The sequence below is a fragment of the Hemiscyllium ocellatum genome, chromosome 28, assembly GCF_020745735.1.
Source record: "Hemiscyllium ocellatum isolate sHemOce1 chromosome 28, sHemOce1.pat.X.cur, whole genome shotgun sequence".
In the NCBI taxonomy this organism is placed as follows: domain Eukaryota; kingdom Metazoa; phylum Chordata; class Chondrichthyes; order Orectolobiformes; family Hemiscylliidae; genus Hemiscyllium; species Hemiscyllium ocellatum.
This window is the reverse complement of record NC_083428.1, coordinates 20,925,656-20,949,485: the sequence shown is the minus strand read 5'-3', so window position 1 is coordinate 20,949,485 and position 23,830 is coordinate 20,925,656. Positions and strand designations below refer to the sequence as shown.

At 41.0% G+C, this 23,830-nt stretch overlaps 1 protein-coding gene and 1 long non-coding RNA gene across 2 annotated transcripts in view; one reads left to right on the top strand and one right to left on the bottom strand.

Annotated features, from left to right (window-relative positions):
• Positions 1-9,938: 9,938 nt before the first annotated feature.
• LOC132829214 (uncharacterized) lies at positions 9,939-15,078 on the bottom strand. Its single transcript, XR_009646222.1, has 3 exons — positions 14,705-15,078; positions 12,995-13,077; positions 9,939-10,315 (listed from the first exon to the last, which is right to left on the bottom strand). It is a non-coding gene; the product is annotated as an uncharacterized LOC132829214 (long non-coding RNA).
• The window catches only part of ap3d1 (adaptor related protein complex 3 subunit delta 1), a 93,356-nt gene continuing 84,127 nt past the window's right edge, over positions 14,602-23,830 (top strand). The window contains exon 1 of the mRNA XM_060846581.1: positions 14,602-14,933. Within this exon, the coding sequence (XP_060702564.1) occupies positions 14,838-14,933 (96 nt within the window). The 5' untranslated portion in view covers positions 14,602-14,837. The remainder of the gene's footprint in view (positions 14,934-23,830) is intronic.

The following is a 23,830-nucleotide window of genomic DNA, read 5'->3' as shown; positions in this document are numbered from 1 at the left end:
GACCACTGCTGTTTGTCATTTTTATAAATGACTTGGACACAGGCATAGGTGGATGGATTAGTAAACTTGCAGACAACACTAAAGTCGGTGGAGTAGTGGATAGTGTGTAAAAATGTTACAGGTTGCAGGGGGACTTGGATAAATTGCAGAATTGGGCTGAGAGGTGGCAAATGGAGTTCAATGCAGCTAAATGTGAGGTGATGCACTTTGGGAAGAATAACAGGGAGGCAGAGTACTGGGACAATGGAAAGATTCTTGGTAGTGTGGATGTGCCGAGGGATCTTGGAGTCCTACATAGATCCCTGAAAGTTGCCACCCAGGTGGATAGTGCTGTTAAGAAGGCATACGGTGTGTTAGGTTTCATTCATAGAGGGACTGAGTTCCGGAGCCACAATATCATGCTGCAACTATACAAAATGCTGGTGCGGTCACACTTGGAATATTGTGTACAGTTCTGGTCCCCATATTTCGGGAAGGATGTGGAAGCATTGGAAAACATGCAGAGGAGATTTACCAGGCTGTTGTCTGGTCTGGAGGGAAGGTCTTATGCGGAAAGGCTGAGAGACTCGAACCTGTTTTCATTGGCAAGAAGGCAGCTAAGAGGGGATTTGATGGAGACATACAAGATGATCAGAGGATTAGATAGGGTAGACAGTGAAAGTCTTTTTCCTAGGATGATGATGTCAGCGTGTACGAAGGGGCATAACTACAAATTGAGGGGTAATAGATTTAAGACAGATGTCAGAGGCAGGTTTTTTACGCAGAGAGTGGTAAGGGCATGGAATGCCCTACCTGCTAATGTAGTCAACTCAGCCACATCAGGGAGATTTAAACAATCCCTAGATAAGCAAATGGATGATTTTGGGATAGTATAGGGAGACAAGCTGAGAAAAGTTCACAGATCGGCAAAACATCGAGGTCCAAAGGGCCTGTTCTGCGCTGTATTGTTCTATGTTCTATATATTTGTTTCTCAATTTCTCACTGACTATTCAGGGGCCTACAATACAATCCCAACAAGGTGATCATCCTTTTCTTCTTTCTCAATTCCACCCTATAACTTCAATGGATGATCTCCCAGGAATATCTTCCCTCAATCCAGCTATAATGTTATCCCTAACCAAAAATACCATACCCATCTCTCTCTCACCTCCCTTTCTAACCTTCCTATACCATCTATACCCCAGAACATTAGATGCCAGTCCTGTCCATCCCTGAGCCATGTTTCTGTAATTGCTATGATATCTCAGTCCCATCTTCCCAACCAAACTCTCAGTTCATCTGCCTTGTCTGTCAGGTGTCTTGCATGGAAGTACATGCAGTTTGATTCATCCAATCTTACCTTGTTCTCTGCCCATTTCTTGGCTGCCTTGATGATTTGACTTGCTCTCTTTTCTTTTGTACCAGCCTCAGCCTTTTCTCTTGTCTCACTATCGCTTTGGTTCCCACCCCACTCCACTTGATGAGCCGCCTGAGGAGCTCGAGCAAATCTCCCTGCCAGGATAATGGTCCCCTTCCAATTCAGGTGGAATCCATCCCTTTTATACTGGTAATTTCTACCCTTGAAGAGATCCTAGTGGTCCAAATATGTGAATCCTTGGCCCCAGTATCAGCTCCTCAGCCATGCATTCATCTGCTCTATCCTCCAATTCCTACTTGTGCTACCATATGGCACCAACATAGTCTAGTCCTCGAGGACCTACTTTTAACTTGCTGTCTAGTTTCCTATATTCCCTCATCCCTTTCCCTACCTACGTTGTTGGTACAAATGCGCAACAACCTCCTGCTTCTCACTCTCCCCAAGACAACATTCTGCACCCTCTCCGAGATATCCTGGACCCTGGCACCAAGGAGGCAACATACCATTCTGATGTCTCATTGATGGTCACAGAAACGTTTGTCTGTGCCCCAGACTGGAAAGTCATTTATTACAATCGATCGCTTTTAAGCCAACTTACCCCTCATTACAGTAGGACCAGTCATGGTAGGAGAAATCTGGCTGTCAATGTCATACTCCCTGAGAGGACAATCCCCCTGACAGTATCCAAAATTACATATCTGTTTGAGATGGGGATAGCCACAGAAGACTCCTGCACTACCTGGATACCATTCCTAGTGGTCAGCCATCTACCTAACTGATGCTGCGGTGTCTCCACCTTCCTGAGACTAGCTGCCATCAAACTCCCTTGCTCTTCTTGAAAGAAAATGGTTGTAATGTGAAAGACTACAAATAACATCAATAAAAGCTGTTCTTAGCACTGAAAAGACTGGAGTGTGGACTACCAAATACATTATTTTGATTCCACTCTGTGATTATTAGGTTACTATCCAGAATACTAATCAGTACAATTTAACTTTATTAAAACATTTTACTTTGTTAGATATCCTCCTTGAGTATAGAAAGATGGAAATACTTATGAATGGGACACAATAGGGAAGATACCAAGATAGTGAAACTATGAGAAATTTGGATCAAGTTTTACTAAAAGCTTACACACAGTGAAAAGCTCAGACCTTGAGACTATCTGTGGGAATTGCCTGTCTTTGTGAAAATGCAGAATTGTAATGTCTTGGCCCATCTCGGAGGTAAGGTATTGGAGCCTTTTGATAAGAGACAATCAAGCACAGATAGACATGAAAAACATTATGCAATAGTGTGATGCTCACATGAAAAGAATATGGTGGGACAAGGAAATTATCCTCATGCACAAAGCTGAGGATGATTGGAGAAATGAAGGTGTAATTTGAATAAGGTTTGCATGGTGGAGAAATATAGAAAACAAGATAAGAGAAAGGAAGAGGGAGATAGAAGGAGAAGCAGAGAAGAGTCGGAAAACCAAGTGTGTCAAGAAGAGAATTCATTATATACTTCCCTGCCAGCAATAAGTAAGTATTCAGTCTACATTAGACTTTATTCACTGACGGAGCGTATTTTTTTAGATTGCTTGAAAACTTGATTTCACATTATCTCATTCAAGTAGCTTTATGACTTAACCTTTTGCGAGTTTGTTCCTATAAAATTAAAAGCTCACAAATCCTGAAAATCAAAACTGTGGAATCTTTTGAATTGTCCAGCAGTTCAAATGATCTCATGGCTCATTCATGATTAAATATTCCAAATATTAATTTATAGGATGTTGCATAGTCAGGAAATTCTCTGCACAGAAGGAGGCCATGTGGCTCATTGTGTCTATGCTGGAAAATGTGTTCTCCAGTAATCTAACTTCCAAGGTCTTGATATAAACTCTCACGATCTATCTCTTTCACCTTTCAGGAAATTAGTTCCAAATCCACAACCTCCTGGTTGTAAAACCAATTCCTCAAATCACCTCTTGTCCCACGATTTACAATAATCGATGCCCATATTTATTCCAATTCACTCGATAGAGTCTTCCCATATCTTAACATCTAAATTAAATCTCCCTTTTGTTCCAAAACAAACAATCCAGTTTATTCAAGCTTTCATCATAAGTATTATTTTCCAGTTCTGGTAACACCCTTGTAATTCCTTCCGTGTTCTCTCTCATGTGACCACATCCTTCTGAGGTGATCAGAAGTGTACGCAGTATTCTACTTGTGGCCTAGAATATAATAACCTTTTTTTTCACAGTTCTAACATGATTTCTCCCACTCTCATAGTCTATGCCTTGAACAATAAGAGAGTGAAGCCGATATGCCTGCTTAAGCACCTTATTTAACTCCTGCAACATTTGCATCTTGAGGACTTTACTCCGCAGTCCTTCTGCTCCCATAAATCATTCCTCATCCAAGCATTTATTTAATGCCTTGTCTTATTTGTCTCCCCCAAATGCATTGCCTCACATTTCTCCAGATTGAATGATAAATGTCACTTCTCTGCCAGTCTGACCATTACGTTGATATCTACGTCCTCACCCAAGTTTTCCCAACACTCCCATCAGCAATGTGGCCATTTTCTGGATGAGCTGAAAATTTCTTAATTATGCCCCTTATCCTTAAAACTATATCATAGAACATGGAATGGCACAGTACAGGAACAGGCCCTTTGGCCCACATGTCTATGCTGACCATGTTGCTGTTCTAAAGAATCTCACGTGCCTACATATGGTCCACATACCTCTATTCTCGACCTGTTTGTGTGTCTATCTAAATGCCCCTCAAACTTTGCTTTCTTATCTGTTTCTACCACTTCCCCAGCAGTGCACTTCAGGCAACTATCAACTGAACAAAACTTGCTTCACACATCTCCCTTAAACTTTCACCCTCTTACCATTTTATACCCGAAACATTGATTCCCCTGCTTCTCGGATGCTGCCTGACCTGCTATGCTTTCCCAGCAACACACTCGCGACTTAAACCAATGCGCCCTAGTATTTGACATTTCCACCCTAGGAAAGAGACCCTCTCCATGCCTCTCATAATTTTATATAATCATTGGTACTTACTTCAAAAAGCAAGTGACTTAGTGCAATTCTGGACTTGAAAATCAGTGCAGTTAATTGGTCATTTCAGCTCTCTGCTTGCTCTTCCAGCTTTCCATCTTTATCAACTGGCACCAATATCTCAGGGCACACTCCATAGGCAGCGGCTGCACGCACATCAATCATTGGATCTTGGTAGCCTCATTGTATCATCATAGCAGATTTTGAATCCACCAGAATGGTTCTGCACTTCAATGGTGCACTTTGGAGCATCATTCAACGCTTCATTGGAAAATGGGACTTGTTGCTCCTGATGTTGAGCTACTCCTCACTGGCCACCTCATGCAATTCTCCCAACTTCCTCCATATCCTTACGTCACTCAGTGCACGTCAAGTTTCCACCCTTTGAGTTTGGAATGCTGTTTCATGTGGTGTTAGAAGGGGTTCAGTACTGTAATACTTGCCTTTGTGGTAGATATCTATGATTGTTCACAACATTGAGAAGTTCCTCACTGCTAATGTCCAATAGTTTCCCAATTTCCTCATTAATGTTCACATGATTCAACGCCTGGAAAGACTGCACCTGTTATGTTTAGCTCAACAATACTGCAAATTCCTCCACATAATATTTAGTAGTCATCAGTGGTTATCTCATATAAATTTGTTGCTAAACATAGATTCCAAATGACTCGAGTTCATTTTGGACCTGATCTTCATATTTAGGTATGGCGCCACTCAACTTCATGACAAAAAATCATGATAAAAAAACAAGGTAAATGATAGACAGACAGCAGCATTAGTTTGGAGATAGCAAAAATGTGTTATCCTGCAATCGTAATGACTCATGTCAATTGCATATTAAGACTGGGATAAGTTGGATGCACATGTTAAGTATTCGCTGAGAATTCATTTGTGCTTGGATCAGGGATCAAAGAATTTTTTTTCCAAAGTCTCTATGTAAGACTACCTTGAGGGCTACTTTTTTGATTTTTAAAGTTTATTCTTCATTCAGAGCTCATTTTCCGCTCTTAATCTCTACATTGTTAGTTGATGCTATCGAGTCATAACATTAACTTCTGTATTTGTGTTGAATTTCATGCAGAATTTTCTTCCTGCGATTGGCAACAGTACAAATATCAAGGATTATGTTACCAACTTTTCCAACTTGTAATTTATAATTGTTTTTGTCAATTTATTGTAAAAAGAGATATCCTACATTTCTAGAGTTTAAATTTGATTTAATTGGTGCAAGATAACTTATTGGGAATGAGTCTTACATCTGCAGTCTCTAAAAAATAATTTGAAACAATTAGCAACTCTCCAGCTTTTTTTGGTTTTGTTTAGCTAATTTGAGGTTTCTTTCCCCCTCATACTGTCAGAATACTGACTTCCAAAGCTCCAGCTGTGCAACAAGACAAAAAGATACAATTTAGTTCTGCAACTCCAAGTTACAACTATCAGATTACGAATGTTTTGATTCACAAATACTTCACATTTCAGTGAATGTTTGAAGCTCATACGCCCCCTCACACAATCATCTGCTCTTTAATGAAACATAGCTTGGATAAACCAAAGAAATGTTAACCGTGATTCTTCATAACCATGTTAAAACTGAGCCAAGATCTTGACAGCATTCATTATAATCTGAATTCTATTGTTGTCAGGCAGTTTTAATGATCCATTTAAATGTACAATTCCAAGAGATTGAGTCAGATTTTGGAATTAGGGAAGAATCTGAACTTATTCAACTTTAGTAGATGACCAAAGACATGAATTTCCACCTCAAAATTTGATAACTAAAGGGATTTGAATGAAATTCAAGCATTTTCTCATGTAAAGTTTTAAGTAAGTATTATTCCTTCAGTTTCAAGACCAGACACACACACTATAATCAGCCCCTCTCCCCGCACTGTACATCCTTGTCCAACACTTGAGTCTTGGTCGCACTGGCACTGATAACTTGGGCTCTGCTGGCACCCCCATTGCCCAGTTGACACTTGTGTACAGCCTCAGTGGACACTCAAATCACCTGTGGATTCAGCATCAAGGAATAGCCCAGAGTAATTCAAGCAGCTGTGCCAATTGAAGACTCCCTCCCTTCTGTCTCCTGTACTGGTCTTACAATTATAGATACTGAATAGTGAGGAGCAGCAACAACAAGAGAGGGAAAGTACGATCAGAGGAGCTGGAGATGCCTCCATGGGAGAGAGAGAGGGCAAAATTTTACAGGGGCCTGAGCAACATGGTCTGTGGTAAGATGTGTGGCAGAATCAGGTAAGGAGCCCACTGAGACATCTCAATGGCAGAAGCAACTCCATCCTTCTTTTATGTTTATCTGGAGCTGCAAGGTGAGTTTCACAGGACAGAAGGGAGGGAGTCTGCAGTTGGCAGTTACTTATTCATCAGTGAGCCATTCCCTAATGTTCAAACAACAGGCAATTTGAGTATCCACTGAGGCAGACACAACAGTTAATTGGGCAGTGGGACTGACAGCAGATCCCAAGTGTCAGTGCCAGAGGGACCAAGGCTCAAATTGCAGACCAGGATGTACAGTGTGGAGAGAGGGGCTGAGTACAATGTGTGTGTGGTCTTGAAACTGAGGAAATAATGTTTATTTAAAACTTTACATGAGAATATTCTTGGAATTCATTCAAATCATTTTTAGCAATCAAAATTTTCAGCTGGAGGCTCATGTACCAGGTCATCATCTACGAAATTCTGGATTAGTCGTGCTGGAAGAGCACAGCAGTTACTGCTCCTCGGATGCTGCCTGAACTGCTGTGCTCTTCCAGCACCACTAATCCAGAATCTGGTTTCCAGCATCTGCAGTTATTGTTTTTACCTATCATCTACAAAAATTGAGTCATCTCAGACACTTTTGTGATCAAGTTAAGGGGGATTATTCTGGTTAAAATTCTGTTTGTTGGCCCAACATGCCTCCTTAATATTTAGGCCCTATCTTACCAAACTCGCCAACGAAGCTGGACACTAGGAAAACTCAACATTGAAACTAGTTCAGGTACCTGGCATATTCCATTTACCATTTACTCTGGGCAACTTCCATGTTGCCTACAACCAAACCACAGCCCAGGTGTGATCCAGGGTATTCAGAGAAGTCTCTGACATCAAGCAGTTTCAACATTTGAGGAGAACAGGATCAAGTCCAAACAGGATAAGCAAATGCATCAGAAACCCAATAAGTTTACCCACAATGATTTGATATGTAACCTGACCTGCAAATTGAAATTGCTTTAGCATTATATATGAGATACATATTAACCTAGGAGAAAGTGAGGACTGCAGATGCTGGAGATCAGAGCTGAAAATGTGTTGCTGGAAAAGTGCAGCAGGTCAGGCAGCATCCAAGGAGCAGGAGAATTGACTTTTCGGGCATGAGCCCTTCTTCAGGAATGAGGAGAGTGTGCCAAGCAGGCTAAGATAAAAGGTAGGGAGGAGGGACTTGGGGGAGGGGTGTTGGAAATGCGATAGGTGGAAGAAGGTTAGGGTCAGAGTGGGGGTGGGGGCAGAGAGGTCAGGAAGAAGATTGCAGGTTAGGAAGGCAGTGCTGAGTTCGAGAGTTGGCATTGAGACAAGGTGAGGGGAGGGGAAATGAGGAAACTGGAGAAATCTGAGTTCATCCCTTGTGGTTGGAAGGTTCCTAGGCGGAAGATGAGGTGCTCTTCCTCCAGCTGTCGTGTTGCTATGGTCTGGCGATGGAGGAGTCCAAGGACCTGCATGTCCTTGGTGGAGTGGGGGGGGGAGTTGAAGTGTTGAGCCACAGGGAGGTTGGATTGGTTGGTCCGGGCACTGGCACCACCCCCTACCTTTTTCTCCGCTACATCGATGACTGTATTGGCGCTGCCTCGTGCTCCCATGAGGAGGTTGAACAGTTCATCCACTTTACCAACACCTTCTACCCCGACCTCAAATTTACCTGGACCATCTCAGACTCCTCCCTCCCCTTCCTAGACCTCTCCATTTCTATCTCGGGCGACTGAATCAACACGGACATTTACTATAAACCGACCGACTCCCACAGCTACCTAGACTACACCTCCTCCCACCCTGCCCCCTGTAAAAATGCCATGCCATATTCCCAATTCCTTTGTCTCTGCCGCATCTGCTCCCAGGAGGACCAGTTCCAATTCTGAACGACCCAGATGGCCTCCTTCTTCAAAGACCGCAATCTCCCCCCAGACGTGATTGACGATGCTCTCCACTGCATCTCCTCCACTTCCTGCTCCTCCGCCTTGAGCCCCGCCCCACCAATCGCCACCAGGACAGAACCCCACTGGTCCTCACCTACCACCCCATCAACCTCCATATACATCATATCATCCATCGTCATTTCCGCCACCTCCAAACGGATCCCACCACCAGGGTTATATTTCCTTTCCCTCCCCTATCAGCGTTCCGAAAAGACCACTCCCTCTGTGACTCCCTCGTCAGGTCCACACCCCCCCACCAACCCAACCTCCACTTCCGGCACCTTCCCCTGCAACCACAAGAAATGCAAAACTTGCGCCCACACCTCCCCCCTTACTTCCCTCCAAGGCCCCAAGGGATCCTTCCAAATCCGCCACAAATTCACCTGCACCTCCACGCACATCATTTACTGCATCCGCTGCACCCGATGTGGCCTCCTCTATATTGGCGAGGCAGGCCGCCTACTTGCGGAATGTTTCAGAGAACACCTCTGGGACACCCGGACCAACCAACCAAACCAACCACCCTTGGCTCAACACTTCGACTCCCCCTCCCACTCCACCAAGGACATGGAGGTTCTTGGACTCCTCCATCGCCAGACCATAGCAACATGACGGCTGGAGGAAGAGCGCCTCATCTTCCGCCTAGGAACCCTCCAACCACAAGGGATGAACTCAGATTTCTCCAGTTTCCTCATTTCCCCTCCCCCCCACCTTGTCTCAATCCCAACCCTCGAACTCAGCACCACCTTCCTAACCTGCAATCTTCTTCCTGACCTCTCTGCCCCCACCCCCACTCCGGCCTATCACTCTCACCTTAACTTCCTTCCACCTATCGCATTTCCAACACCCCTCCCCCAAGTCCCTCCTCCCTACCTTTTATCTTAGCCTGCTTGGCACACTCTCCTCATTCCTGAAGAAGGGCTCATGCCCGAAAAGTCGATTCTCCTGCTCCTTGGATGCTGCCTGACCTACTGCGCTTTTCCAGCAACACATTTTCAGCTCGTACATATTAACCTGGCCAGAGAAAAATCAGATTCCTTACTAAGCACATATCCATCAAAGTGACGGAGAATCCATCATCAACACTGAACATCATTGCCACAAGCTAGATCGTCACTTTACATCGTGTATCTTGCAGTATTGTGCAGGAATTGTACAGAAATAGAAAAATGACATGAATTCTTTGTTTTAAGGTGGCAGATAATAACAACTCTGTCACATTTTAGAACTGAAGATATAAACAATGAAGCAGCTTTCTTAACGATCAAGCGATAGTACAAAGTCACCCAATAATTTTCACATGATTAAAGAATTTGTAATTTATTCAGTTTAACATTCATACATAAACACAGACTTTCCTTCATCTGCCTTGATAGGGTTTAAAGGATTTTGAAAATCTGCCTCAGATATACATCTTATGCTATTTGAGGTCCAAAGCTAGGATAAGGGCTTTAGAAGATTCTGTTCCATAATTACACAAATTTTTGAAAATTCAAGTAATGGCTTGTTGACCTCAATCTAGATACTCAGCTTGAACTTAGTTGCATGTCTTAACGAACCCATTATTTAAGATGATTGATTGCAGGATCAAGAAACCATGGGTGGAATCCACTATGGTGAGTTGTGGATAAGATTTCTTCCCTCCAGCCCGAATAATTCCATGAGAGAAAGGCCTGTGGATAATCTTCCCACCCTGTCACGAACAGACACTGTTAAAGGGACAATTATTACTGTTGTGAACGAGATTACAGGAATGCACTATACCTCTATTCACACTACTTCATGTGTTACCATATATAACCTGCAAATTGTAGCAAAGTCCTGACACAACAATCAATTGTATACTTTTTTTATATTACTGTAGTCCTGGAATGAAAAGATTCATCAACCAAGTATCTTGAACTGAAACAAAATTATTGATGTATTATGGAACAAAATCAGTTCAATTAAGACACAGAAACAGTTAGTACAAACCATTTGTAATGTGAAAAGATAGACATTTTCCCCATTATATAATCCAAAACAAACATACCCACAAACACGATGGGGAAAGGGGATAAATTGAATTTCTCGTTGTAGAGATTCACTGGCCAAAAGGTGCTTTTCTTTTTAATAGGCTGATCTGGATTCCTTGCATGTGTGGTCAAGTCACTAATGCACAGTTATCTCTGGTGTCCTGACAGACACAGCTTGCTCAGAAATTACAGCATTATGAAGTTCTTCCAGTTGCCCTTCCAGGAGAACAATTAGGTTTCATCCTAATCTTATGACAAACATTTTTTTTTTCAGAAACAGGACAGTCTCCCTCACAGGCTTTTTGTGGCTGAGTAAATCCAGATACCAAAAGAACACTCCACGCTCCTCACAGTTCAAACAGAAGTGGTCTAGCACAATACAAATAGTTTTCACAAGACTCGAGATTCCAAAATACACCTTGTCAATAAAACTTTCAATGGCCTTTCAGATACCTTTTCTTGCAAGTAACTAATCCAGATACCCGCATTGAACATGGAGTACATCTTTTTACTTCCCATTGAGAAATATAAAGTGTCTTCACAACAATACACACTTTAGGATCATATCCTGCCACTGCTTGCCTTATCTCAATGGTGACAGGAGGTACAGCATACATGGAACCCTAAAGCGGTTATTTGCCACCTCCAAGATAGTGAAGGAATCCATTCTTCAAAGGTATTTATAGCGTGGTTAAGGCATCCACATGGAGAAGGGGTGGCCGGCTAACAGTAACTTTCCTACTTTTCCTGCTGAAACCCCACACTCCATAAACTGCCTCCCACCATCCTTCACCTGTGCCTGGATCCATCAGCAATGCTGTATCTTATGTAGTGGCATATTGGCAGCAGCCATACGTTCCCCAGTGGCATTGCTCAATGTAGAAAGACTGCTAGCCTCTGTCTGGCTGGCAGCTCTCAGTGGGTGCAACTTCCTTGATCTTGGCAGAAGGCTTTCCACTGATCTGTCAAGTGCCTATGATACAGAGTTGAAGAAGGGTTACCCCTGAAATCGTTGACTTCTCCACCTCCTGATGCTGTCTGGTTTGCTGTGTTCTTCCAGCCTCCTGTATGACTATAGGGCTGCTGTCAGCTCTCCAATCAGGGGCCAAGAAGCCCATCGCTCTATTAACTCAAGCCCGCACATTTGATGAGTGGTTTCCATCTGCATTTACAATCGGCAAATATTTGAATGGATGTATTTCCTTCAATGACAGCAAATTAGCGTAGGTACTTAGGCACTGGAGAATTTCTTTCCGAGTGTGCAACACTAAATTTATCATGATGAGCCAGATCTTTAGAGCTATTGTCTCACAGTGCCAAGTGTTGACATTTGTCACTAAGCTCAAAGCAAAACATCCACATAGACTGAACAATTTCTATATCAAAGATTTCACCATTACTGACATAAGTTTCAATTTGACTCCTTGTCAAAGTCATCTCTCATTGTTTAGCAAAATGAAGTTAGCCAACCAATCACACTAAAACAGTCTTAGACTGCAAACCAGGAAATAAAATGCACTGATCATCCTTCACCTTTTATAGATTTACATGGAGTGAAATAGATATTCAGATCACACACATTTGAAGTTTAAATCACATTTTAAAACTGGAATATGTATTAAAACATAGAATTTCAAATGGACTGGAATTTTTTTTTTCTCGAGAAATATGGAATTAGTTTTCCTCAGCCAAAGAGATTATTCAGCAGTGTTACAACATTAAAAACCCAGTCACACCTCACCATGGTAACTTTGGGTTAGGGTGGCGGTTAAGAGCAATATTACAGCATAAAAATTCTTTGTTTGTTCAGTTATTTCAAACTAATTACAGTTTGAGGAAGTTCGACAAGACACCCTAATGAAACGCTTAGAATCACTAACAGCAACTCCTCCATTTGTCTCCATATGTGCACAATTGCAAGAGATTACTTTTAGATTAGATTACTTACAGTGTGGAAACAGGCCCTTCAGGCCAACAAGTCCACACCGACCCGCCGAAGCGCAAACTACCCATACCCCTACATTTACCCCTTACCTAACACTACAGGCAATTTTAGCATGGCCAATTCACCTAACCCGCACATCTTTGGACTGTGGGAGGAAACCAGAGCACCCAGAGGAAACCAACGCAGACATGGGGAGAACGTGCAAACTCCACACAGTCAGTCGCCTGAGGTGGGAACTGAACCCGGGTCTCTGGTGCTGTGAGGCAGCAGTGCTGACCACTGTGCTACCATGCCGCCCACAGTTTTAGAGGAATATCAGTGGCATTTTTCCATCATCATTGCCAGCACAAAATAGCGAGAGAGTTCGAAAATAGGGGCAGGGATGTCTTGCTGCAACTATATAAGGTAAGGTATTTGCAAGACTGTACCTGGAACATTGTGTGTAGGTCAGGAAGGTCTCCTTATCCGAGGAAGGATGTTGTGATTATTGAGCAAAGAACCAGACTGATTCCTGGGACAGAGGGACAGACATACAGTGAGAGATTGGATCTGTTAGGACAATGTTCACAACAGTTTAGAAGAATGAGGGGGATCTCATAGAAACCCAGAACATTTTAACATAATTAGGGAGCAGGAAGGATATTCTCAATAACCAGTTCAGAACTGTCTCAGTCGCAGAATAATGGGTAGGCCTTTTAGGATTGAGATCAGAAGACATTTCTTCACCCAGAGAGTAATGAGTTTGTGGAATTCGCTGTTACAGGAAACTGTTAAAACCAAAGTTTAAAATCACACACCACCAGGTTATAGCCCAACAGGTTTAATTGGAAACACACTAGATTTCGGAGCGCCGCTCCAAAAGCTGTTGTGCTTCCAATTAAACCTGTTGGACTATAACCTGGTGTTGTGTGATTTTTAACTTTGTACACACCAGTCCAACACCGGCATCTCCAAATCATGTTAAAACCAAACACGGAACACTTTTAAGAAAGGGAAAGATATAGCTTTTGCGACCAAAGGGATCAAAGGATACGGGGAGAAAACAAGAACAGCACGATCATATTGCATGGCAGAGCAAGCTTGAAGGGTCATTTTTCATGTTTCTATATAAACTGGGCTCAAAAGGAAAAGACCTTAAGATCTGTAAATCAGAGTCTTCAATGTTTTGGGACTGAGGCAGATAGATAGTTGATAAGCAAATGGATAAAAGATTGACAGGTCAGATGGAAATGTGGAATAATCAGATCATCTATGATTTAATTGAAAAGCATACTCGGCTCGAGTGGCCTACTTCTGCTCCTAATTCGTATCTTCATATTCAACTGACCCAGTTTAATTTGTATGGTCCAACTACAAGATCAGGCTAACACAGGAAACCAGAAAACAATGGTGAGATTTTAAACTTCCTTATCAGATGTGGGGAAGAGATATGTATCAATAATAGTAATGGGGTTATGGTATTGAATAACATTTTACAATCCTGTCAATGCTCTCTAATTACCCCCAACTCTAGGACACGCCCTGTCCCAGTCCCGCCCCATTCCTGCCTTAACCCCGCCCCCTCCTGCCCGTTTACGCCCCGCCTCATCAAGCCCCGCCCCTTCAATCAAAGCCTTGTTCCCTCCTGTCGCCAGCCGCAGGCACCACCCACACCGTCCTTCTCTGGTTACGTCATAACGCAGCCCACCCCTTTCAACACAGTCCTCGCCCACTGCAAGGCCCCGCCCTGTCTATCAGAGTCCCGTCCTGACCTAAGCCCCGCCCTCTCCCGTCCCAATTTCCGCCTCCTGCAGGGCAGACCACACTCACGACATGTCCCGCCCTCTTCTGCCAAAGGCCTCGCCCCCTGCTCGCGCCTGGACCTGTCCGTCACAGGACTCTCAGAATCCATCCCGTGAACTCCACCACAGGCCCCGCCCTCTACTCGTCCCGCCCGCAGCATTCCAGGCTCCACCACCCGTCCCCGCCGCGCCCCCTTTTCTCCCCACCTCCCCCCCCGACACGCACTTGGTCACCTGACTCCAGCCCAGCGGCCGCCATTTTCTGTCGCTATCTGTAACCTGTTAGGGGGGGGGGAGAAAAAAAAGAGTGCGGAGGCAAGATATCTCATAGTTATCAATGGCTGGTTGGCACCTTACCTCTCCTTTCCACGGTTAAGTACAGATGTAAGAGAGAAAAACTGGCATGTTTCGCGGCATTGGTTGTTGCTGAAGGAGGGACTGGTTTGTGCAGCGCTGAAGAGGTTCCCGGAGAAAGCCGACCCGAAGGAACATGGCTCTGAAAATTGTGAAAGGCAGCATTGACCGAATGTTTGACAAGAATTTGCAGGACCTGGTACGTGGCATCCGGAACCACAAGGAAGATGAGGTGAGTTGGAGCTCTTTTGCGGTCGCCGTCACATCCCTCGCAGACGTGAATGAGGAGTGTTAAAGAAACACGATAAAAGTAACTGCAAATGAATGCACCCGAGGCCTAGCAATGACAGGAACGGGACAAACCGATCTTTCCCTTCCTCACTTCGGCCCGACGCTCGGAATAGTTCGTTTCCGTCTGGAAGCTGGGCTGTCGGGCGAGTTGCTGCTGTTGCCAGGAACCCCCAAGAATCGGCACCACCTTCATTCTTCTAACCCTAGCATTTAATTTCCTCACGGAAAATGTAAATTCTGTGTTGTAGGAAATGTTGAAAGTTTTTTTTTCTCATTGCCATCTCCTTTCCATTTCTTCTCCAAATCTAACATTTAATTTTCATCAAATTGACAACTGACAGTTGAGGGTCCAACTGTGTTTTGGTCCATCAGCTGATAGTTTTGCTGACACTCTGGCGTTTGATAACCTGATCGCCAAGCGACATACGTGTTCAAGCTTCTGACTTTGCTCTCACCTTATTGCTTACTTAATGGTGCAAGAAAATACTTTAGATTTGTTAATACTTGGCATATGTAAATGGAAGATAAGCAAGTATTGATGTCGTGATGATTTGCTGTAATTGTAAATTTCTCAAGGCATTTCATTTTGTTTTGACATAGTTGTTTGTTTATGAAAATGGTCATTCACTTCCATTTAGTTGTAAAACCTTTGGTCATATTCCAATAGACCTGTGGTTTAATCCTTGTTTGATAATTCTAATACAATACTTTTTTGTGTTTCTTTAGCTATTGACCAAATTCACTTAATTGCCCACTTTTTACGTTAGACATAAGTGCTTTTCAAAATAGACATTTTGTATATGGTGGAAAGCTCACTTTTTTAACTGAGGAATAGCTGTACTCTGCTATGATAGTTTATATTTCAGTACAAGGTTCAAATGTTTTGTTTTAAGGTAGTGAATGGAACATTAATGATTAAAGTTTTGTGACACTTGACAAACATATACAGATTTCATCAGATTTTGATTAGTTCACATGCACTGTTAACTCATCAATTATATTGAAATATTTAAACCTCAGTTATGCATTAAGAAATGTTGGTTGGATCGCTGATTTAAAGAACTAGTTCCTAAATGTTTCCCTTTGTCTTTTGTGGGTAAATGTGACATGAGGGGGAGGGGTAAGATGGGTTTAATGGCACATGTTATGTTGGGATGGGGCAGGCTTGTTGGGCCGACTGGTGATTCCCCAGACCAGGACTGAAGCGCTTAAAATTCGTGGTTGACACTGCATGCTTTGTAAAGGGCACATTGTTAGATGTGCCATCGTGCAAATGAAAGCCGTCTGACTATTCAGGTCGGCATTAACATTTCGATAGCACTAATTAATAAAAGATCAGGGAGTAAATTCTGATGTTCTAGTGATCTTTTACTCCACGATCATCATCATAAAAACCCATGTCTAGTCCCTATATTGGCTGTCAGAACATGATGTATGCAAAACACTTCAAAAATACTTTATTCTCTGTAACATTGTTTGAATAGTTGTGAAAGGTGTAACAATGGAAATGTTGATTTTTAGGTTTTAAAGAAGTCAGAGATTGAAACAGTCATACTGCTGCAAGGAAATACTGTTAAGAAAATAATGTCTAAATTAAAATTGTCAAAAGTAATTTGATCATTTTCAAATATAAGTAACGTTGAAATTGCTTTGCACTTTGAGTGGTTATATGCTTTTCAGAAGCAGCACAATCCCAAAATCTCTGAATTCATCTGCAGTAGGGATTCCAACAGCCCTTGAACCTCAGTGTTTTGATTCTTTCATTTAAAGTTAAGCTTCTAAATTATGTTTAGTGTGTTAGCTTACATTGATCAAATGAAGCAACAAGCATTTGGATATGTACTTAAACTTTGTGCAGGTTCCTGAAGTTCCACCCACCCATGGCTCTATGCACTAGAGGAAATTACAAAAAATGGAGAAAGGAAATATCTGTGGAATTGATTTAGGATGGCAGCAAAGGAGAAGCTCAATCTGTTGGGCTGAAGTTCTGAGGTTCCACGCTTTTCATTCTGCATAGTACTGAGTAACATTACTCTCTACTTAAGAATGGAATATGTGATTGCATCATCCGACATTGGCGATATTGCAAACCATTTAAATTGAATTTACATGACTAAATGTAGCCCACAGATATTGATTATTGACATTTTCTAAGGCTGCAGTTTTGCTTCAACTCTGTTGATGCAAAAGTGCTAATGGCCAGATTGATGAATCAGATCACCAAATGCATTTTAAATCTAAGTTGTATAATTCTTTCTAATGACTGGAAAGCATGATCTCTGTGCTGCACATCAGCTATAGCAATCTTCTCACTGTCATTTAGGAGCAGGCTATTAGTGTTCCATGAAAATGATCAAGCTAGTCGTTTTTTCAAGAAACTGCATTGCAGTTAACTAAGTGTTTAGAATCTGTCTCACTTCAGAAAAACACCCAAGTGTTGAATGGTGAACTGTAAAGTTGAGGCTGGGGAAACTTCTGTTGTTGCACAATCTTTGTCATAGCATCTTTGGGCACTGGAACTGTTTATGGTTGAGCTTTGGAAGGAATTCTGCTTAAAAAGATCTATTACTAACTTGTGACTTGCAGTTTTGACATTGCAAGCCAAAGAAATCGTTGCCTTACTTAATGATTTACTGTTCTCGTGCCAAAACTAGGAAACATTTTTCATAAAGCCCTGGTTAGGCCCCATTTGGAGTACTGTGTCCAGTTTTGGTCCCCACACCTCAGGAAGGACATACTGGCACTGGAACATGTCCAGTGGAGATTCACACGGATGATCCCTGGAATGGTTGGTCTAACATACGAGGAACGGCTGAGGATCCTGGGATTGTATTCATTGGAGTTTAGAAGATTAAGGGGAGACTTAATAGAAACGTACAAGATGATACATGGCTTGGAAAGAGTGGACGCTAGGAAATTTTTTCCATTAGGCGAGGAGACTAGGACCCGTGGACACAGCCTTAGAATTAGAGGGGGTCAATTCAGAACAGAAATGCGGAGACATTTCTTCAGCCAGAGAGTGGTGGGCCTGTGGAATTCATTGCCGCAGAGTGCAGCGGAGGCGGGGATGCTAAATGTCTTCAAGGCAGAGATTGATAAATTCTTGATGTCACAAGGAATTAAGGGCTATGGGGAGAATATGGGTAAGTGGAGTTGAAATGCCCATCAGCCATGATTGAATGGTGGAATGGACTCGATGGGCCGAATGGCCTTACTTCCACTCCTCTGTCTTATGGTCTTACGAATGTGGTGACTTGATTAATTCAGAACTTAGTTTTCATTTATGAAAGCAAATCTTGTGTCCTTGTGAACTGAATTTCCATATCTGTTGTAATTTTAGAAGTTAATATGTACTTTTTAGACATGAAGTCTTCAGTTTTCAGCTACTATCCTAGCTGATAGTAATACCGCTCAGGTCAGATTCAAGAATCGAGCCTGGTTTGGTAGATCGTACGGTTGTTGCAGTTGGTAAGCATGGTTGTTAGTCCCCAGGAGTTCAGTTGGCTGGACAGCTGGATTATAGTGCAAAGGAATGCCAACAGTGAGGGTTTGATTGTGACTGGAGATGAGGCTATCATGAAAGACTCTTCTCAACTTCTCCCCGTTGCTTGTGGTGAGGTGACCATCTCTATAATGAGTCAGTTGTATCTCTACGGTAAGGTGAGACGATGGCAAATGTACCTTTTACCTTTTTTGTCACTGAAATATTCTCATACGAGGCTGCAAGTGTTCTTTAGCAACAGAATATGACTTCATTACACACTAAGCAGAGCAACATATATATGTGGCAGTAAGAAAAATGTTAACACAAATCTTAAAACAAACTTAATTGATGCTTTACGGTTTTCTTCCTTTGGACTGCTGAAATAATTTTCTTTAAAAGACTCCTTTTGAGTCTGCTTGTTTGAACCCTACTCCATTCCAATGGCATAAACATCTGAACAGAAACCACTACCAAGGTGTTTGGTTCCCCTGAACTAATTTAACAAAACACTGAACAGTCGTCCTGCTAAGAGAAAATCTGTTTTCCAAATGAGCCCTAGGTTCGTACAAACTGAGCCTTTGAGCCTTCTGTTCAGAACTTAAATCTAATATCTACTTAAATTAATTGTCTTAAAACATTTATTCTATCTGTCATAAACCCAGGCATACAAATATTTGTAAATGGATTAACATTTGGTGAGATTAAATCAGGCATATGCTGCAGTCATAGAAATGGACGTACTTTGGCTATAGTCCACGTTACTTTTTTACCTTTGAAAACAAAACGTTCATGCAATGGTCAAAAATCCATTTTTCCTCTTTTAAATCTAAATCCCTAAAACAGGAATAATATGCACATTTATGAAAGTTGACAGGATTGTAGGGGCTGTTGTCTGTGTATCCTTTCTTCAGTGCTGAAGGCAATTTGATTTTGCTGTGTAACTCTAGACCCATTATGTTTGTATGTTGTTCCAGAGTGACTGACTTCTGCAAAGCAACCTTTTGGGATTTTGTTGCCCTCATGTGGGGAAGTGAAAGTGTAAGAAATGGTGGTCAGTTTGCTGTGCATTTCAACACGTTGAGCATGTATGTCAGTTTGTAAAATAAATAAGTTTTGTACGTTATTTGGAAACGTTTGTATTTTTGTAGTTATGGCATGTTTCGTTGGCATTGATATCAAATTACTGTGACGATGTTCAGAATTGCAGTCAGTTGTAGCAATTTGTCCATTCTTGATTTCATTTTCAAGTTATACTTGTAGAGTTTTAAAATATTTATTGCTGAGGGAAGAACGCATGGTAATTTGAATGCATTATATTTATCGACACAGCATATTTTCCCCTTGTAGGAAATAGTGTAAGTATCTGACCAAGAGTTGTATTCAAATCAAATCAGTGAATAAACATAACAATATTCTTGTGTACTATACATTTCTATTGTAAAATACAAGCCTGAAGGAGTGACACTTCAATTTTTATCATGAGAATTAACAACCATTGAAAGCGTTGGAAGAAATGGGGAAGATTGTTTTTTTTTACCAACATCTATGTGGAGGTGAAATTGTCCTATTTTTATGTAGGGGAAATAATTCATTAACTTTGTGCCACTGGTCAAAAACAAAAAAACATTTTTGCCTGGTGCATAATTAATAGCAAGTTTGTTCGTATTATGTGACCAGAATCATTTAGAAAACAGATATGCTAAATTCCAGAAGGGAATTTCAATGAGATGACTCATTCTTCTGGCAGCATAAAAATAGCAAGTGCTTTTTACAGATATTTATTGGCAGTGATATTAATATCTGAATCTTATACATAACTTTATGTGCCATTACAGATTGAGATGTAGGAAAGTGTTCAAATCTAGCTTTGAGAGTTGAAAAATCCCTGGAAACCTGTGATATCAGGCTTTAACAGATACAGAAAATAGCATTGCGAAGTCTGGTTATGAATTTTTGTTTAAATATTTGTTGCTAGTAGAAATGACTTAATCTGCTTGGATATTTTGACATTTTAGGACATTACCTTAACTTTCCCTATCATACCAAAGATTTATGTCATGCCTCATCACTTTTTTGATGGTCTGTCCTCTCAGCTTTGTGCATGCCATTGCTTTGTCCCTGCAACCAAGTTTTGAAGCTGACCATTACAGGGCATCTTTGTTTAAGGCTAAAACATGTCAAATAAGGGCAAACTGGAAGGGGAAGTGTAGATAACATTTTAATATATTTTGTGTTTATTGCTAATCATTTGTAGCATTTATGTCCTTTCACTTATAATTGTGAAGAGATTATTGCAAATTATTACCAATTCTCAGCTGCACCTCGTGTTGCTGTTATTCAAACATGAAACCTGTACAGAATTATGTTCAAGTTTCAGCGGCCATTTGGTTCAACTGATCAATGACTATTTGTTTTCCAGTTGAGTAATAGGTTTGAATTTCTCCCGTTGAAAGCTTTAGTTGTAACATGAAGGATATGGACAGTATTCGTCTTGGGTGAAAATTAAACTTAAAGCATTTTATAATTTAAGCTTCCAATTTCTTTAGAAGATAAAAGTTTGTTATGCAACCCATTTGTAGTTTTTTTTCTTTAAATTCGTAGTGGCCCCAAGATATTTTTCTATAAAAACTGTTACTGTTGGTTGCAGTTTTGAACTTCAGTCTGCAGCAAGAGATAGTCAGCGTAATGACAAATAAGTGGCACTGGGGAACTGAAATGTTTGGACCACTAAGTACACATCAGATGTTTTGCTTCAGAGAGAGGCAAGACTGAATATCAGATATCTGACTTAGACTATGAAGTATCCAATCATGTGCCCATCCATTGGAAACGTGAACTGATGAATAAAGGAAAAGGTGCCATTCTTCTGCCTAGGTTAGATAGCTTCTGACCGTGGAGCTAAGACTGAATTACAGGCATACAGTTTGACTGAACTTTCCTGATACAGTGCATTGACAATTGTACCACAAAAAAAGGTCACTTTTTCCACTGGTTCAGCATTCACAAATGACTAGCTCTGGTTCATTCCCACAGCTTAATTGCAGGGTCATTAATTTTTTTTTACATCCAATAGTACTAGGGCAATCTACCTGCACAGAAGTAATTCAACTATATTTCTAGTGACATTCAGCTCACTGAGCTGATTTCCCTTAAAATGTAGTTTGTCGAACTTGATTGAACTTCACTCGAACTACAAATTGGGAGAGGTTATTTTAGTATTACTTCATGCTGCCTTACAATAATAATTCTTACAAATGACCTGTAAAATGCTGTAAGCTTAAAATTTCACGGTGATAAAAACTTCTCATAATTTCATTGTAAGCATACGTTCCTTCTACTGCAATGTTACTTACTTGATCAAGAGTAGAAGATTAAGTACACTGGAGCCAAATGTTTGTTAATAGATATTTGAGTGAAAAATAACAGGTTACTATTATGCATTGTCATAGTAAAAGCTAATGTAGTGACTGGACAATCTCTAGCAGTGTCCATTTACAAACTTCACATAATTATCCCTGTCTATTACTGTATTGGTCTGTTTATGCATTCTGATGATGTATTTAAGTGTTGTTAACAAACCAATTATTGTGTGGGACAGAATTATAATGGTAAAGTAAGCAAGACTGTCATCATTTTCTTTAGACAAGGCCATCATAGATTTTACTAATTTCTAGTCCAAGGGAGTTTCTCAAGTAGTTGAGTCTGTTTTAGTTTTGGGAAGGATAATTCTTCAATGTGTTCAACTCAATTTGAATGGAGGCCACTTTTTAAAACAATGAACATTGAAATTAATTTTGGGAAAGTTTTGGGTGAGCTGCAACTTACAACTGAACTCTATTTAATTCTGTCTACTAAGAAAATAATTAAAAATTAAATAAATTTGGCCTTGTGGCAACTCAGTTGAAGACTAACTAACAGGAAATAGTTTGATCAGGTTATTTAATGAGGAAATAGGCACGTCCTGATTTCTCAGCACTGAATTTATTACAGATCTGTGGCTTTTGCTTATCTGTTCATTTTTCTTTGGGGCAGGGGAGAATGGTCAGATCATCAAAGTCTTTGAAAGAAGTAAGACCTGATGTAATACAGATCTCTTCTCACATCAGCACATCTTTCTTTTCCTTTTCAGATGGAGAGAATATATGTTTTAATACTAGTCACCTTCCACATGAAGCTCTTCCAAACCTGTAATGCCCTATACCTTGATCTCGAGCTTGAATAAGCTTAATTGTTGGCTTCCCATCTCCCAAAAATTCAAATACAAAACTTCTCATTCATGCCACCCCGACCCCACCTGCCTAGCTCCCCTCTGCCTTTATTGGCAGCTTGTCAGGTGCCTGGAATACTGAGATTCAACCCTTCAGTCACCACCTTCCTTGAAACCTAAAACAAAAAACTGGAGATGGCTGAAAATTGAAAAGAGAAACAGAAATTGTGGGAAGAAACTCCAAATCTGGCAGCATCTGTGGAGAGAAAGTAGACTTAATGTTACAGGTCCAGGGACCCTTCTTCAGAACTGAACCAATATAAATATTGGTTTTTGTTTTAAAAATTGCTCAAAGCTAAATTAGGGTAGGTGTAGCTGTTGTCATGGACATGCCCTCTGTTGTTTGATTAGGATGGTACTTTAATGCACTGAAATCCATCTTGAGCAAATAGTAAAGGAGACTTTCATTGGTCACTGAGTAATTGCCCAAACAAGCGGTTACAGTTTTTAACTGGACATTTTCAAACCTCTTAATAATATGGATTTTTCTAACTTGTCTTAGAAATGTAAGAATTCCTTTCTTTCTTGTAAATTCCTGCTGTTAATCCAGTCTCGGACGTTGAAATGTCCACCAAAGAGTGTAAATTTATTGTAAGCTCGTATAAAATGATAGAGATTAGAGGTCTCTTGTGGTTAAAAGGATATAGATACCAATCTCTATGGGCTTTACTAATGACTCAGATTTGCATGTTGTCACCCACAGTTATGCTTAGGAAATCTGTTTGAAATTTAAGACTAATGCTAAACAGAAGTTTCAAACTGACCAAGATTTGGATGAAAAGTCTTAGCTCAGCTCTTCTCAGATTTTTATTAAATGGTGCTAAATAAGGTATGATATATCAGTGGTGAGCAATGGCACATTCAGGGTTTAATACAATGCAGCAAGATTCTTGATGTTGAAATGAAAACCTGTAACACTGTAGTCAGCGACTTTCTTTAATCAAATTTGACTGAAGCAGATATGAGTATTGTACATGTGTTTCAAGGCAACAACTTCTGGTCAATGCAGGAGTTGTAGAATTTCCTTTTTCTTTCTTTTTCTGCCTTTATTTTCATTTAAAATCTGGCAAACTTCCAATGAAAAACT